Consider the following 19,504-nt stretch of genomic DNA (forward strand, 5'->3'; position numbering starts at 1 on the left):
TTGTTGCGACGGTTTGTATCGAAATCCTCATAGTTTTTGAGTTATCAGCAATTCAAAATATTTTTGAGTACATGAACCTATTTTACGGTGAAAATTTTGAGGTTAGGAAAAAATGCTTCAGGACCAATCTGTAGAGAATTTTGTTCTGAACATTTTTTGTTCTGATAGTTTGTGTCGGAATCCTCATAGTTTTTGAGTTATCAGCAATTCAAAATGTTTTTGAGTACATGAACCCATTTTACGGTGAAAATTTTGAGGTTAGGAAAAAATGCTTCAAGACCAATCTGTAGAGAATTTTGTTCTGAACTTTTTTTGTTGCGACGGTTTGTGTCGGAATCCTCATAGTTTTTGAGTTATCAGCAATTCAAAATGTTTTTGAGTACATGAACCCATTTTACGGTGAAAATTTTGAGGTTAGGAAAAAATGCTTCAAGACCAATCTGTAGAGAATTTTGTTCTGAACATTTTTTGTTCCGACAGTTTTTGTCGAAATCCTCATAGTTTTTGAGTTATCAGCAATTCAAAATGTTTTTGAGTACATGAATCCATTTTATGGTGAAAATTTTGAGGTTAGGAAAAAATGCTTCAAGACCAATCTTTAGAGAATTTTGTTCTGAACATTTTTTGTTCCGACAGTTTGTGTCGGAATCCTCATAGTTTTTGAGTTATCAGCAATTCAAAATGTTTTTGTGTACATGAACCCATTTTACGGTGAAAATTTTGAGGTTAGGAAAAAATGCTTCAAGACCAATCTGTAGAGAATTTTGTTCTGAACTTTTTTTGTTGCGACGGTTTGTGTCGAAATCCTCATAGTTTTTGAGTTATCAGCAATTCAAAATATTTTTGAGTACATGAACCTATTTTACGGTGAAAATTTTGAGGTTAGGAAAAAATGCTTCAAGACCAATCTGTAGAGAATTTTGTTCTGAACATTTTTTGTTCCGACAGTTTGTGTCGGAATCCTCATAGTTTTTGAGTTATCAGCAATTCAAAATGTTTTTGAGTACATGAACCCATTTTACGGTGAAAATTTTGAGGTTAGGAAAAAATGCTTCAAGACCAATCTGTAGAGAATTTTGTTCTGAACTTTTTTTGTTGCGACGGTTTGTGTCGGAATCCTCATAGTTTTTGAGTTATCAGCAATTCAAAATGTTTTTGAGTTCATTAACCTATTTTAAAGAGAAAATTTTGAGGTTAGGAAAAAATGCTTCAAGACCAATCTGTAGAGAATTTTGTTCTGAACATTTTTTGTTCCGACAGTTTGTGTCGGAATCCTCATAGTTTTTGAGTTATCAGCAATTCAAAATGTTTTTGAGTACATGAACCCATTTTACGGTGAAAATTTTGAGGTTAGGAAAAAATGCTTCAAGACCAATCTGTAGAGAATTTTGTTCTGAACTTTTTTTGTTGCGACGGTTTGTGTCGAAATCCTCATAGTTTTTGAGTTATCAGCAATTCAAAATATTTTTGAGTACATGAACCTATTTTACGGTGAAAATTTTGAGGTTAGGAAAAAATGCTTCAAGACCAATCTGTAGAGAATTTTGTTCTGAACATTTTTTGTTCTGATAGTTTGTGTCGAAATCCTCATAGTTTTTGAGTTATCAGCAATTCAAAATGTTTTTGAGTACATGAACCCATTTTACAGTGAAAATTTTGAGGTTAGGAAAAAATGCTTCAAGACCAATCTGTAGAGAATTTTGTCCTGAACATTTTTTGTTCCGGCAGTTTGTGTCGAAATCCTCATAGTTTTTGAGTTATCAGCAATTCAAAATATTTTTGAGTACATGAACCCATTTTACGGTGAAAATTTTGAGGTTAGGAAAAAATGCTTCAAGACCAATCTGTAGAGAATTTTGTCCTGAACATTTTTTGTTACGATAGTTTTTTTGAATTCCTCGTAGTTTTCAAGTTATTCGCGTTTCAAATTTTTTCTGAGTTTCAAGTCCCAAAATTTCGAAAATCCATCAAAAATTGTTAGACTTATTCAGTATCCCAAAACCTCCCAGAATCTAGAAAATCAAATTTAAGGTTCCAGCTGAAAATCGCCTAATTTGCCTGTACTATATGAGTGAAATCAAAATTTCATTTGAATTTTCATTTCGAAAATATTTTTACCATAAATTTTACTTTGACTCTCTGTTATTTATTTACTTGATGTATTGAAAGAAAAGAATACGTTTAAAATTTCATTTTCATATGGAATCATTAGACTTCAAAGATAATCATTAGCATAACGGGTTTGTATGATTGATTCATTTATATTCAAAAGTCCTTCATATATTTTAGGAATGTATATGTAAAGCAATGCAAAAAATTGTAACGCATACGACGAAAACACGTCACGTCAATTTGAATTTATAAATGAAAAAAAAAGTATATTACGAAAAGAATTAAACTTTTGAGTTACCTGGTAGAAACGTCTTTTTTATCAATTTTTGCAATAGCTACAATAAAAAAACTGTTTGTCGGTGTTAGCAAACAACCCCTTCTCTTATGGTACCCTTGGACTCTCTAAAAATAGTTCTGGGAAATTGTGGGGGTTTTGGGGTTACGTACCCATTGAAACTTCAATCAGCTTGTTTCAAACTATCATTGTGCCAAGTTTCAGAAATACTGGGCCGAAATCCGTCCTCTTATGGTAACCTTGGACTCTCCAGAAGTAGTTTTGGGAATTATGGGAGTTTTGGGGTTACGTACCCATTGAAACTTCAATCAGGTTGTTTCAAACTATCATTGTGCCAAGTTTCAGAAATACTGGGCCGAAACCCCTGCTCTTATGGTACCCTTGGACTCTCCAGAAGTAGTTTTGGGGAATTATGGGGGTTTTGGGTTACGTACCCATTGAGACTTAATTAGTTTGTTTTGAACTGTTTCCAAATTTCAGTACAATTGAAGGAAACGAATTCTAATCCTCCCAGGGTACCTTCGGAAACTTGAGGGGTAGATTTTGAGATTTCTTGACTATTGAGACTTTTATTTAGCTTGATTTTAACTGTCATTGTGCCAAGTTTCAGAAATACTGTGCCGAAACCCCTCCTCTTATGGTACCCTTGGACTCTCCAGAAGTACTTTTGGGTAATTATGGGGGTTTTGGGGTTACGTACCCATTGAAACTTCAATCAGCTTGTTTCAAACTATTATTGTGCCAAGTTTCAGAAATACTGGGCCGAAACCCCTCCTCTTATGGTACCCTTGGACTCTCCAGAAGTACTTTTGGGGAATTATGGGGGTTTTGGGGTTACGTACCCATTGAAACTTCAAACCCATTGAAACTTCAATCAACTTGTTTCAAACTATTATTGTCTCAAGTTTCAGAAATACTGGGCCGAAACCCCTCCTCTTATGGTACCCTTGGACTCTCCAGAAGTACTTTTGGGGAATTATGGGGGTTTTGGGGTTACGTACCCATTGAAACTTCAAACCCATTGAAACTTCAATCAACTTGTTTCAAACTATTATTGTCTCAAGTTTCAGAAATACTGGGCCGAAACCCCTCCTCTTATGGTACCCTTGGACTCTCCAGAAGTACTTTTGGGGAATTATGGGGGTTTTGGGGTTACGTACCCATTGAAACTTCAAACCCATTGAAACTTCAATCAACTTGTTTCAAACTATTATTGTCTCAAGTTTCAGAAATACTGGGCCGAAACCCCTCCTCTTATGGTACCCTTGGACTCTCCAGAAGTACTTTTGGGGAATTATGGGGGTTTTGGGGTTACGTACCCATTGAAACTTCAAACCCATTGAAACTTCAATCAACTTGTTTCAAACTATTATTGTCTCAAGTTTCAGAAATACTGGGCCGAAACCCCTCCTCTTATGGTACCCTTGGACTCTCCAGAAGTACTTTTGGGGAATTATGGGGGTTTTGGGGTTACGTACCCATTGAAACTTCAAACCCATTGAAACTTCAATCAACTTGTTTCAAACTATTATTGTCTCAAGTTTCAGAAATACTGGGCCGAAACCCCTCCTCTTATGGTACCCTTGGACTCTCCAGAAGTACTTTTGGGGAATTATGGGGGTTTTGGGGTTACGTACCCATTGAAACTTCAAACCCATTGAAACTTCAATCAACTTGTTTCAAACTATTATTGTCTCAAGTTTCAGAAATACTGGGCCGAAACCCCTCCTCTTATGGTACCCTTGGACTCTCCAGAAGTACTTTTGGGGAATTATGGGGGTTTTGGGGTTACGTACCCATTGAAACTTCAAACCCATTGAAACTTCAATCAACTTGTTTCAAACTATTATTGTCTCAAGTTTCAGAAATACTGGGCCGAAACCCCTCCTCTTATGGTACCCTTGGACTCTCCAGAAGTACTTTTGGGGAATTATGGGGGTTTTGGGGTTACGTACCCATTGAAACTTCAAACCCATTGAAACTTCAATCAACTTGTTTCAAACTATTATTGTCTCAAGTTTCAGAAATACTGGGCCGAAACCCCTCCTCTTATGGTACCCTTGGACTCTCCAGAAGTACTTTTGGGGAATTATGGGGGTTTTGGGGTTACGTACCCATTGAAACTTCAAACCCATTGAAACTTCAATCAACTTGTTTCAAACTATTATTGTCTCAAGTTTCAGAAATACTGGGCCGAAACCCCTCCTCTTATGGTACCCTTGGACTCTCCAGAAGTACTTTTGGGGAATTATGGGGGTTTTGGGGTTACGTACCCATTGAAACTTCAAACCCATTGAAACTTCAATCAACTTGTTTCAAACTATTATTGTGCCAAGTTTCAGAAATACTGGGCCGAAACCCCTCCTCTTATGGTACCCTTGGACTCTCCAGAAGTACTTTTGGGGAATTATGGGGGTTTTGGGGTTACGTACCCATTGAAACTTCAAACCCATTGAAACTTCAATCAACTTGTTTCAAACTATTATTGTGCCAAGTTTCAGAAATACTGGGCCGAAACCCCTCCTCTTATGGTACCCTTGGACTCTCCAGAAGTACTTTTGGGGAATTATGGGGGTTTTGGGGTTACGTACCCATTGAAACTTCAATCAGCTTGTTTCAAACTATCATTGTGCCAAGTTTCAGAAATACTGGGCCGAAACCCGTCCTCTTATGGTAACCTTGGACTCTCCAGAAGTAGTTTTGGGAATTATGGGGGTTTTGGGGTTACGTACCCATTGAAACTTCAATCAGGTTGTTTCAAACTATCATTGTGCCAAGTTTCAGAAATACTGTGCCGAAACCCCTCCTCTTATGGTACCCTTGGACTCTCCAGAAGTAGTTTTGGGGAATTATGGGGGTTTTGGGTTACGTACCCATTAAGACTTAATTAGTTTGTTTTGAACTGTTTCCAAATTTCAGTAAAATTGAAGGAAACGAATTCTAATCCTCCCAGGGTACCTTCGGAAATTTGAGGGGTAGATTTTGAGATTTCTTGACTATTGAGACTTTTAATTAGCTTGATTTTAACTGTCATTGTGCCAAGTTTCAGAAATACTGTGCCGAAACCCCTCCTCTTATGGTACCATTGCACTCTCCAGAAGTAGTTTTGGGGATTTTGGAGGTCCTCGAGTTTCGTGTCCATTGAAACTTTAATCAGCTTGTTTCAAACTATCATCGTGCCAAGTTTCAGAAATACTGGGCCGAAACCCGTCCTCTTATGGTAACCTTGGACTCTCCAGAAGTAGTTTTGGGAATTATGGGAGTTTTGGGGTTACGTACCCATTGAAACTTCAATCAGGTTGTTTCAAACTATCATTGTGCCAAGTTTCAGAAATACTGGGCCGAAACCCCTGCTCTTATGGTACCCTTGGACTCTCCAGAAGTAGTTTTGGGGAATTATGGGGGTTTTGGGTTACGTACCCATTGAGACTTAATTAGTTTGTTTTGAACCGTTTCCAAATTTCAGTACAATTGAAGGAAACGAATTCTAATCCTCCCAGGGTACCTTCGGAAACTTGAGGGGTAGATTTTGAGATTTCTTGACTATTGAGACTTTTATTTAGCTTGATTTTAACTGTCATTGTGCCAAGTTTCACAAAAATTATCCTAAACCCAATTTCTATAACGATTGAGGGTTTTTTTTTACGTATAATGCCTCCCGTGGACTTCTGGGTGTACTCCTGGAGCACTTTCGCGAAAAAAAAATATTAATTTCAAAATAATGACCATTTAAAGCATGTACTTAAATCATATCCATTAGATTTAGGAGTGATAATTAATGGATAATCCCTGGTTGTCTTTTTAGCTAATTCGGTGGGGATAAAACAGTGATTAGTAAGATGGAATATGTTTGAGGAAGGATTTTGGGCGATGTTATACTTAATTTTAAGTACCGTAATTAACTTCATTTAATCCATATTGATTTCCATCACTGTCATTCCAAGAAGTGACACTGACGAAATCGGCTATAAAAGAAGGTATTGAACATTTCAAAACGGCGGCGTTTCCACGGATGACGTACTCGTTATTAACTTCGGTTTGGTAGAATTGTTGGACCACTGGAAAGGATGGGAAGAAAACATCAAAAATATTCTAATCAACAATTCAATTAACAAAAGAAAAATTTCACTTTGTGTACCGTCAGGTGCGTTAGGGAAAAAATTTTCGTTCTGGTCCGTATGCCAAGACACGACGCTTACGAAATCGGCGACGAAAGAAGGAATTTGACATTTGAGAATTGCGGCGTTGCCGCGTATTGCGTATTCTTTGTTTACATCCGTATCGTAGAATTGGGCGACGACTGAAACGAAATTATTTTCGTGCTTAGTCTTAGTTGAGATCAGTAAAAGGAAAGTGGCCAAAGATTCCTTAGGACTAACGTCAACCAGCAAAAAAACTTCTGGAATCGTTAAGACGTTAGTTCTTTAGATTTTTCGCCGCTTTCCGGGCCATAGTAACAGTTTTTTTTAGTATGTTACTATCAGAAGAGTTCAAACACTTTCAATATAAAAAATTTCGATATTTTGATAGCTTAAAGATGGCAGGTGGACTGGAACTTCTTTCAAATCATCATAAATCGAATCCACATTGAAACTAACCCATATAAATCGATTTTGTGACAAACAGATCTTAATGAATCGATTTTACGATACACAGATCCATAGGAATCGATTTAAATCGATCATCTAAATGAATCGATTCAGGTATAGAACGGATCTATATGAATCGATTCTATGATAAAAAAATCATTTTTAATTGCATTTTTTTTTAAGTGAAATAGAAAAAATATATGCCTTTTATAGAATACCCTAAGAGAACGATTTAGTTTCAGAGATAGGTCAGTTTTTACCTAAATAATAAACCAGCATTTTCCAGGTAATAAAGTTATCGAACTCGTTCAAATAAATAATTCAATATTATGAATACGAAATTAGATTCCAGCGACAGAACGGCGAGCATTCGAACTTGACATTTTGATTTCTCAATATTACGTATTTTCAATTGATCATTTAGTGTCACGTTCCAATTAGAAACGAATATGAGGTATGGTTGACAGATAAGTGACTTTTCAGAGGTTGGCAACACTTTAATTATTAGTTTCAGTCATGTTTCTAATGTCATATGTCAAAATTTCGTACAAATCTGACAGATAATACTCATATCGAGGAAACTGTCGTCTTTGTCGGTTAGATATGATTAAACATTAGTTTTTACACACGGAAAAACAAATGGGGACGTTCAAGGATTACGAAACGATCTACCTGAAGCCGAAAGAGCCTAACTGGGGCTGAAGACACGCGCATTTTCGGCCAATGTTGAATCTACAATTAATGTATCAAGTACATTATGTGGCATAACTGATTCTAACCTTCTTCAACTTCATTTCTTCATAAAGTTGATGTTCGTAGTCCGTTCCGCTGAGGTTCCAGGTGCACCTCTACCTCAATAATAAAGAGTCTCGGTAATTTGGCAACCTTGGTGAAGCTAGATGCTGAAGCGACGCATCAATCAATTGTTTCGCTCGTCCAGGATGCCAATTCCTAGAGGATCAACTGATTGTTGAAAGAACCGACAGTCGTCCAGCTCCATTTGTGTTTGGCATACCTGAAAATCGTCTCCAAAACCCAGTCAATAAATTATTGGAATTATATCAAACTTCGCTATCGAATACTGACTTTTTCATGCCGAAGACTGAAAATAGATTGACATTGACACATTTTACCATACGCATTAAATGCAACCTCGTTCGCTTTTTTGTCACCATGCATTCACTAACCGCCGACTGCATTCCAAAATAAATAAAACTAAGATCGGTCGAGAAAGGATACGACGGCGTCGTCTTGTTCGGTCGACTCGACTAACAAACATAAAAAAGAAGAAGCTCGTCTCGCCATTCGAAAAATCCAACAACTATTTCATGCCAGATACATCTCATCCGTTTTATTAATTGCGTTCGTTAGAAATAAACGTATTTCAACGGAGATAATGATTTAAAAATTTATATAAAACTATTAACAACAGTTTAACGAGAATTTGATTTGTTTGGTAGGCAACGATAGACGTTAGGTTATTTCGGAACATAACCTCAAAATGTTCTTGTAGTCGAACCTCACAAAATGTTATACATATAATAGTTTGGATTTTATTTAATTAAAATTTCGTTCGAACGTTACGACTCGATACAAGTTTCGACGAGATGTAGATACACAAGTAGCGAAGTTATTATACGAGGGTGGTGTCAAAACAAACCACTGAGAAACATAAGGTTCGTTCCAATCCATGGAAAAACCTTCCTTGGTACGGTGACGATTCTACGTATATGGGTTCCAATCGATTTAGGTATTGTTGGGCAGAAAATATCATTTAGACCCTTCCAATAACGGTCCGGGCTAGCAGGTTGGAACGAACCAATGGTACATTCGCATACTGTTGACCAGACCATTAGGAAATTACCCAAAGGTCAATAATATTGGGTTAGAAAGAAGACTTAAAGGATCAAACCCTTTGAGTTAGTTTAGTGATGAACTGAATTGCTTGTTGGTGATTGCTGACCAAATTGTAATATTCTAAATGCCTTTTGGGGTATTTAAAAAACATCGTAGTAAATTCTTGTTGAATTTATAAATCGTAAACACCGATTAATTATCCGATTATTTACATTTCAATCATTATCGTTAGATATGAATAATTGCGGCAAATTGACATACTTGCTGATCTAAGGCATCCTGTAATCGCTCGAGTTGATTTTGTTTTGAAATACTTCCACTTTGAAATCATAACAAAGATGTTTAATAAATTTTGTGCAATTTTGCAGATAATTTTAACAATGACGTGATATTCCTGCCAGAATAAACAAGCGATAAAAGTTTGCGTTATCCTCACAGTTAATTGTTTAATAACAATCATTTCAGTATAATATACGAGGGGATCTGAAAAAGTGCGCGACTTTTCGTTTAAATCGTTTTTAATAGTTTCAAATTAAACGGGGTCATAACTGAACCGTGGAGTAGGCCTACTGGGGAAACCACGTTAAAAAAACGCGCCAAATACACTACCTCTTAGGTGGCGTGGAAACGTGTGCTTAATATGAAGATTACAAATTTTTGAATCATTATATCTCAAAAACAGTGACTCGTAGGAAAAAAAGTATTAATACGTTTTTTGTAGATAATTTTATGATCTACAATTTTTGTCTGAAGTATTTATATGATAAAACTTACCGTTTTGATGAAAATCGCGAAAAACTCATTTTTTTAACCTTTGACCTTGAATAAAAGTTTTTTTTAACCACGGGAATTGATGGGCAACTTTCAAATTTTATTTTTGAGTATAGTTTAGGCAATTTTACTGATTTTCATCTTGGTTTGAATTTAAGTAACTTCGAATGTCTAAATTGACCGGACTATTAAGTATCCAACAAAGATACAAATATATATTTTACGTTTCTCCAGCCCACTTACTCACCTACTGAAAGTGTTTGAACTCGATTTGATACGAAATTCTTTTTTTATTTGACTAAATTATTTAATCCAACAATTTCATCATTGCTTATTACGCCCTCATATCAAAAAAGTACGAAGTTCACAATAAATATGTTGATATGATTTCGAAGAATCGATTCTTTTGAGCCCAGAAAATCGATATCTAGTACCGAATCGATATTTAACCTAAAAATTATGAAATTTACAATAGATATGTCAATTTAATATCGAAACTATGAAAAAAAGCTGATAAAAACAAAAAAAAGTTTTAAAAAATCTCCGATAGATGACTTTATTAATGTTAACTGCCCGATATAAACCGTCTTTTATTTACTTCAATAATTCCAGCTTATAACGACCGGTTTTTTTGCTGGTATCTTTTTGGCAACACTGTTTTTGACAGATGACGCGTGTCTTTTGTCATTGTCAAACTCGTTCAGTTTGGTCTATAATTTAACAAACAACGCTTGCAAATTATTGAATTTAACTATCAAAATTCATGCTCGGGCAATTAATGGGCAGTTTGGCCGGCCTACTGAGGGATCTATTCGGAATCTTGAGACTAAATTTCGAACCCAGTTTACAACACTATTGGACATTAAACCATTAACACGCAAACGTACAGTAAGGACCGAAGAAAATATTGCCCAATTGGGCCTCTGTTACTGCACTACGTGGAAAATTTTGCGAAAGGATTTGGGTGTAAAACCAGTTGGTGCAAGAATTGAAGTCACACGATCTCCCACAACGTCTCTAACATTTGGTGAATGGGCGCTGGCAAAGTTGAAAGGAGATCCACGTTACTGTGAATGGCGAGCGCTACCGTCTGATTATTAACGATTTTTTTGTCCAAAATGAAGAATTGGACATGCCCGAGATGTGGTTTCAACAAGACGGTGCCACATGCCACACAATGACCAAATTGAGAGTCGAATTCGGTCAACAGTTTGGGGCCCATCAATTGGCCGCCTAGATCGCGTGATTTAACACCTTTGGACTATTTCTTGTAGGACCATGTTAAGGCTAATGTCTACAGGAATAAACCAGCAACGATTGACACACTGGAAGCCAATATTGAAGCATTTGTTTCGGCAGATTTGTTGGAGAAAGTGTGCCAAAATTGGACCTTGCGCATGGGCTATCCCGCGGCCAAAGTTTGCATGAAATCATCTTCAAACATTGAATTAAACTGATGGTTTTATCGATTCCGATAAAGATTTCATCAATTTTTTCATATTTTTTTGGTTTTTTTTTCAAAATCAAATCCTATACTTAAAAAAGTTCACGAAAGTCAGTTTTTTGCAAATATCTCTCGATCTATCGCTCGGAGGTCAATAGCGGTTATTATAAAAATTGTTCGTAGTAAAATTATCTACAAAAAATGTCTGTTGCATTTTTCTGTAAAATCGACCGTTTTCGGAGTAGAGTTCTGAGTATCTGTAGGCGAAATCGGTATTCATATCGAATAGGTTTTGCAAAAACTGCTCCAGGGGGGATTTTCTTTTGTAATTGTACCAAAAGTTGTGTCTGCAAATGTGTATTCAAAAAAATTGGATTGAGGTGTTCAAAAGGTCATTAACGTGGTCAGTCGTGCTTAAACGCAGGGTCAACAAATGATAAAGAAGTAGATGTAAATCTAGAACCGAGTTCGGAAATTTTTTGTATTTTATTGAAATTGAATAAAAAATTATTTATTCTTGAATAGGAAAACCTTTAATTGAATATCATGGATTATCCGTACGGGGGAAACCATGTAAGCTTTGAAACGAGTGCATCGTCATGGTATAGCCGCTTTCTCAGCGGTCTACTCCGAAAACGGTTGATTTTACAGAAAAACGCAACAGAACTTTTTTGTAGAAAATTTAACTAGGAACAATTTTTATAATAACCGCTATTGACCTCCGAGCAATAGATCGCGAGATATTTGCAAAAAACTGATTTTCGTGACCTTTCGACCTTTATAACTTTTTTAATCGACACGATATCGATGTCGATTTTTCACATCTTCATTACAACGCCCTAATAGAGGTGTATACAAAAATTCAGCTCACTAGGAATTTTTCCGCAGGTAAAACCTAAAATGACTGGACTACTATATGTGAAATTAAAATGTTTCGACAGGTCTACGAATCGATTTCTCGATTATGGCCTTTTCTGTAGTAATGAACCAAATAATTAGGAAACACGTAAACAAAGATAAATATTTGATGATATGGAAAAAAATAGCACGATACTGAATTTTAACAAATTTTCGTTATAATCTCAAAAAATTGGTCCTCAAACAACATTTTTTGTCGTATTTTTTTACCATGGATTATTCTGCGGCATTTTAATGATTATATTTATGTCAAATAAATTATTATCTGTATCATTTAATACCTGACGTAATTTTCAACTTTTTTCAAAAATTTCACGTAGTTAGATTAACAATATTTGTATGTTTGGTTTTAAATGCGGCAGTCAACGTGTTAACGATATATATATATATATATATATATATATATATATATATATGTATATATATATATATAACTTCGTTTCCTAAATCTACCTACGAGGTGCGACCGAAAAGTACGGTGAATTATTTTATTAAAAACCTTTAAAACACCGATTATTTTTCTAAATGATGTTCATCTGCTCTGTCACGCGTTCTCAATGACATTAAAAGTCTGAAATATCTCCAACTTTGTTGGGCATTTCTTCCAGTATTCCTGACGAAACTTTTTGGGACGATATAACGATACAAGTCACTGGTTTTCATTCAAAATTATAAATAAAGACCTAAACTTCATCTTTCAACACAATTTTGGTAATAACATCCAAATTTGTAGGCTAAAGCACATTTTTGAGTTCGTTCCTGATCCTTAACTGAGTCATTCTACTTTTAAATGAATCATACAACTGGTAAACAGTCTTCAAAGAAACTGAATCAACAACACAGGCCCAACTTCCTTCTGCAGCAACAATATTGATGATGGCACCCAAATTTGTATATTTTCGCACATTTTTGGGGTCGTGGCTGATCCTAGACTGAGTCATTATACTTTTAAATGAATCATGCACCTTGAAAACGCCTACAAAGCCACTGAATCATCAATACAGTCCCAACTTCCTTCTGCAGCAACAATATTTATGATGGCACCCAAATTTGTATACTTTTGCACATTTTTGGGGTCGTGGCTGATCCTAGACTGAGTCATTATACTTTTAAATGAATCATACAACTTGAAAACGCCTACAAAGCCACTGAATCATCAATACAGTCCCAACTTCCTTCTGCAGCAACAATATTTATGATGGCACCCAAATTTGTATACTTTTGCACATTTTTGGGGTCGTGGCTGATCCTAGACTGAGTCATTATACTTTTAAATGAATCATACAACTTGAAAACGCCTTCAAAGCCACTGAATCATCAATAGAGACCCAACTTCCTTCTCTAGTAACATTTTTGGTGATGGCACCCAAATTTGTTTATTTATGCATATTTTTGGGGTCGTTACTGATCCTAGACTGAGTCATCATACTTTTAAATGAATCATACAACTTGAAAACGCCTTCAAAGCCACTGAATCATCAATAGAGACCCAACTTCCTTCTCTAGTAACATTTTTGGTGATGGCACCCAAATTTGTTTATTTATGCATATTTTTGGGGTCGTTACTGATCCTAGACTGAGTCATCATACTTTTAAATGAATCATACAACTTGAAAACGCCTTCAAAGCCATTGAATCATCAATATAGACCCAACTTCCTTCTCTAGTAACATTTTTGATGATGGCACCCAAATTTGTCTATTTATGCATATTTTTGGGGTCGTTACTGATCCTAGACTGAGTCATTAGACTTTTAAATGAATCATACAACTTGAAAACGCCTTCAAAGCCACTGAATCATCAATACAGACCCAACTTCCTTCTCTAGTAACATTTTTGATGATGGCACCCAAATTTGTATATTTTTGCACATTTTTGGGGTCGTGGCTGATCCTAGACTGAGTCATTAGACTTTTAAATGAATCATACAACTTGAAAACGCCTTCAAAGCCACTGAATCATCAATACAGACCCAACTTCCTTCTCTAGTAACATTTTTGATGATGGCACCCAAATTTGTCTATTTATGCATATTTTTGGGGTCGTTACTGATCCTAGACTGAGTCATTATACTTTTAAATGAATCATACAACTTGTAAACAGCATTCAAAGCCACTGAATCATCAATACAGACCCAACTTCCTTCTTTAGTAACATTTTTGATGATGGCACCCAAATTTGTATATTTTTGCACATTTTTGGGGTCGTGGCTGATCCTAGACTGAGTCATTAGACTTTTAAATGAATCATACAACTTGAAAACGCCTTCAAAGCCACTGAATCATCAATACAGTCCCAACTTCCTTCTGCAGCAACAATATTGATGATGGCACCCAAATTTGTATATTTTCGCACATTTTTGGGGTCGTGGCTGATCCTAGACTGAGTCATTAGACTTTTAAATGAATCATACACCTTGAAAACGCCTTCAAAGCCACTGAATCATCAATACAGTCCCAACTTCCTTCTGCAGCAACAATATTGATGATGGCACCCAAATTTGTATACTTTTGCACATTTTTGGGGTCGTGATTGATCCTAGACTGAGTCATTATACTTTTAAATGAATCATACAACTTGAAAACGCCTTCAAAGCCACTGAATCATCAATACAGTCCCAACTTCCTTCTGCAGCAACAATATTGATGATGGCACCCAAATTTGTATACTTTTGCACATTTTTGGGGTCGTGATTGATCCTAGACTGAGTCATTATACTTTTAAATGAATCATACAACTTGAAAACGCCTTCAAAGCCACTGAATCATCAATACAGTCCCAACTTCCTTCTGCAGCAACAATATTTATGATGGCACCCAAATTTGTATACTTTTGCACATTTTTGGGGTCGTGGCTGATCCTAGACTGAGTCATTATACTTTTAAATGAATCATACACCTTGAAAACGCCTACAAAGCCACTGAATCATCAATACAGTCCCAACTTCCTTCTGCAGCAACAATATTGATGATGGCACCCAAATTTGTATACTTTTGCACATTTTTGGGGTCGTGATTGATCCTAGACTGAGTCATTATACTTTTAAATGAATCATACAACTTGTAAACAGCATTCAAAGCCACTGAATCATCAATACAGACCCAACTTCCTTCTCTAGTAACATTTTTGATGATGGCACCCAAATTTGTATATTTTTGCACATTTTTGGGGTCGTTACTGATCCTAGACTGAGTCATCATACTTTTAAATGAATCATACAACTTGAAAACGCCTTCAAAGCCACTGAATCATCAATACAGACCCAACTTCCTTCTCTAGTAACATTTTTGGTGATGGCACCCAAATTTGTCTATTTATGCATATTTTTGGGGTCGTTACTGATCCTAGACTGAGTCATTATACTTTTAAATGAATCATACAACTTGAAAACGCCTTCAAAGCCACTGAATCATCAATACAGTCCCAACTTCCTTCGCCAGCAACAATATTGATGTTAGAACGAAAGATTGATGTTTAACATCCATGTTGCGCGACGAAATTTACGCACCGTATTTTTGAATCACACCTCGTATACTGAGGAAAATTTAAAATATCTGAAATTAAGTGTTTTATCATTGAAATCGATTATAAGATGCGAGATGCTGAAAAACGGGAAATTTTAAACGAAATTTTGCTGAAAAAATAAAATCAACTTTTTGGAATGCGAAGATGATCCACCATTTTTTCGTCATAAGGAGGATAAAATAAATAATAAAGAATTAAGAGAGGAAACAAATAAATTAAATAAGTTCCTCCAGATAGTTCAGTGGACAACGGTTTGTACCGCAGATTTCCATCAACCCCAACCAAGGGGTGGTAATTTCTCTGTTGAAACTAACCATAGAAATCGATAAAAAAGTTGTTTTTTCTAAAAATAAATAGTTTTTGACTTATTCGTGATTAAAATTTTGAATATAAACCTAATACAAACTGAGTTTGATGATTTATAGTCCAGGCTACCAAGGAAAAGATATGGTATCACCTTAGACCTCCATAAACTCTCATCGATTTGTATGAAAATTTGGAATCAAGCTTGACGTACCCTTATCTTAAAAATCTACCCTATGCCGATATGTGCTTATTACTCCTAGGGGTGAAAACTACCCCTAATTGCAAAAATATATAAAACTATAAGTATAAGCATTTAAAGAGTAGAAAAATACTTTTAATGTTTGAATAAAAGTTGTTTAATGCTTTAATATAGTATTTATAATTTTTCAATTCTGCTTGATGTATTACATCCCTTGTAAAACACCCCCGATTAATATAAAATTAAAAGAATATTATTTAATCACTTTATGGTAATTTATTTATATTAAATTGACTTAAATTTGTGTTCAACTCAAATATTTCACGTCCCAAACGTTCAACCCTTATAAATCATCCCTTATTTCGAAAAAAATTGAAACAAAATACTTATATACGTAAAATTTTTTTATTAATTTATTTAAAATTGACATTTTTTTCAACTTGAATAATATAATTAGAGTTATTCTTGTAAAATCGATTGAAAACGTGGTTTTTTTTGAAAAAAACAAGTTTTCAACCGCAAAACTATTGATTTTTCAAAAAAAAATGCATAAATACAGATAGTGATAATGTTGATTGTCAACTTTCATTTATTTTTTACATTAATTTGTTAATTTTTTTCAATTTGATCAAATCTTCACGATTTTTAAAGATTTTAATTGTTTTTTCTACACGAGGGGTAGTTTTTAAGGGAGGAAAATATAAAAAATGATCATTTACAATTTAACTACTACCAAAAATATCATTTTAACGTTAAGTAATGTTTTAAATTCTATAAATAATATCATAAAGTTATTTTTTCAATTTTTTTGCAATAAGGGATGATTTTTGAGGGTGGGAAATTTGTAACGAAAAAAGATTTGAGTTTTATCTAATAAATAAAAACACTTTTATCATAAATTAACTAAATTAAAGTATTTTAATTGTTTTTTTTTTCAATTTGTTCATAAGGGAGGTTTTCAATGGTTAAAATACATTTTTTAAGGGATGAAAATATAAAAAAATGATCATTTACAAATTAACTACTACCAAAAATATCAATTTAACGTGACTTAATATTTTTAATTCTATAAATATGATCATTAAGTTATTTTTTCAATTTTTTTGCAATAAGGGATGATTTTTGAGGGTGGGAAATTTGTAACAAAAAAAGATTTGAATTTTATCTAATAAATAAAAACACTTTTATCATAAATTAACTAAATTAAAGTACTATAATTGTTTTTTTTTTCAATTTTATCGTAAGGGAGGTTTTTAATGGTTAAAATCCTTTTTTTATGGTTGAAATACATTTGTAAGGGATGAAAATATAAAAAATGATCATTTACAATTTAACTACTACCAAAAATATCATTTTAACGTGAAGTAATGTTTTAAATTCTATAAATAATATCATAAAGTTATTTTTTCAATTTTTTTGCAATAAGGGATGATTTTTGAGGGTGGGAAATTTGTAACGAAAAAAGATTTGAGTTTCATCTAATAAATAAAAACACTTTTATCATAAATTAACTAAATTAAAGTATTTTAATTGTTTTTTTTTTCAATTTGTTCATAAGGGAGGTTTTCAATGGTTAAAATACATTTTTTAAGGGATGAAAATATAAAGAAATGATCATTTACAAATTAACTACTACCAAAAATATCAATTTAACGTGACTTAATATTTTTAATTCTATAAATATGATCATTAAGTTATTTTTTCAATTTTTTTTGCAATAAGGGATGATTTTTGAGGGTGGGAAATTTGTAACGAAAAAAGATTTGAATTTTATCTAATAAATAAAAACACTTTTATCATAAATTAACTAAATTAAAGTACTATAATTGTTTTTTTTTTCAATTTTATCGTAAGGGGGGTTTTCAATGGTTAAAATCCTTTTTTTATGGTTGAAATACATTTGTAAGGGATGAAAATATAAAAAATGATCATTTACAATTTAACTACTACCAAAAATATCATTTTAACATGAAGTAATGTTTTAAATTCTATAAATAATATCATAAAGTTATTTTTTCAATTTTTTTGCAATAAGGGATGATTTTTGAGGGTGGGAAATTTGTAACGAAAAAAGATCTGAATTTTATCTAATAAATAAAAACACTTTTATCATAAATTAACTAAATTAAAGTACTATAATTGTTTTTTTTTCAATTTTATCGTAAGGGGGGTTTTCAATGGTTAAAATCCTTTTTTTATGGTTGAAATACATTTTTAAGGGATGAAAATATAAAAAATGATCATTTACAAATCAAGTACTACAAAAAATATCATTTTAACGTGAAGTAATAATTTTAATTCTATAAATAAGATCATAAAGTTATTTTTTTAATTTTTTTGCAATAAGGGATGATTTTTGAGGGTGGAAAATTTGTAACGAAGAAACATTTGAGTTTTATCCAATAAAAAAAACACTTTTATTATAAATTAACTAAATTAAAGTACTATAATTGTTTTTTTTTCAATTTTATCGTAAGGAAGGTTTTTAATTGTTAAAATAGATTTTTTAAGGGATGAAAATATAAAAAATGATCATTTACAAATTAATTACGACCAAAAATATCATTTTAACGTGATGTAATATTTTTAATTCTATGAAAAAGACCATAAATAATTTTTTTTTTAATTTTTTTGCAATAAGGGATGATTTTTGAGGGTGGAAAATTTGTGACCAAGAATCATTTGAGTTTTATCCAATAAAAAAAACACTTTTATTGTAAATTAACTAAATTAAAGTACTATAATTGTTTTTTTTTTTCAATTTTATAATAAGGGAGGTTTTTAATGGTTAAAATCCTTTTTTTATGGTTGAAATACATTTTTAAGGGATGAAAATATAAAAAATGATCATTTACAAATCAAGTACTACAAAAAATATCATTTTAACGTGAAGTAATAATTTTAATTCTATAAATAAGATCATAAAGTTATTTTTTCAATTTTTTTGCAATAAGGGATGATTTTTGAGGGTGGAAAATTTGTAACGAAGAAACATTTGAGTTTTATCCAATAAAAAAACACTTTTATTATAAATTAACTAAATTAAAGTACTATAATTGTTTTTTTTTTCAATTTTTTCATAAGGGAGGCATTTAATGGTTGAAATACATTTTTTAAGGGATGCAAAACATAAATAGTATCCTAAAATATCATTCGATCTCTATTTTAATACTACAAATGTTTTTTTTTTAACTTTCTAAACGCTTTGACTTCGATTTTATTGAATTTTGACAATAAGGGTTAGTTTTTAACCCTTTCAATAATTTGCACATATCGACACATGGTAGATTTTGAAGTGAAGGTTAAATATATCTTAATTCCAAAATTACATGCGTCTTAATAGAATTCTAAGGTGATATCATATTTTTAACTTTGTTTACTGGACTAAAGGGAACTAAAACGATATAAAAGAATTTTTTTCGTTTTTTTTTCGAAAAATTAGTGTACCATGGACAAATTAGATATAAAAATATATATATACAAGTAAA

The 19,504-nt window shown here is 33.2% G+C and overlaps 1 protein-coding gene across 4 annotated transcripts in view; it reads right to left on the reverse strand.

Moving 5' to 3' along the window:
• The window catches only part of LOC130449915 (cell adhesion molecule Dscam2), a 193,948-nt gene that overhangs the window by 171,946 nt on the left and 2,498 nt on the right, over nt 1–19,504 (reverse strand). Inside the window, exon 1 of one of the 4 annotated variants that reach the window (XM_056787998.1) lies at nt 6,301–6,435. The exons of the other annotated variants lie outside the window; for them this stretch is intronic. Coding sequence (XP_056643976.1) covers nt 6,301–6,315 — 15 coding nt within the window. The 5' untranslated portion in view covers nt 6,316–6,435. Of the gene's footprint in view, nt 1–6,300; nt 6,436–19,504 lie in introns of those variants that run through there. 4 annotated transcript variants of the gene reach the window in all.

Source organism: Diorhabda sublineata, chromosome 10, assembly GCF_026230105.1.
Source record: "Diorhabda sublineata isolate icDioSubl1.1 chromosome 10, icDioSubl1.1, whole genome shotgun sequence".
Taxonomy (NCBI): Eukaryota; Metazoa; Arthropoda; class Insecta; order Coleoptera; family Chrysomelidae; genus Diorhabda; species Diorhabda sublineata.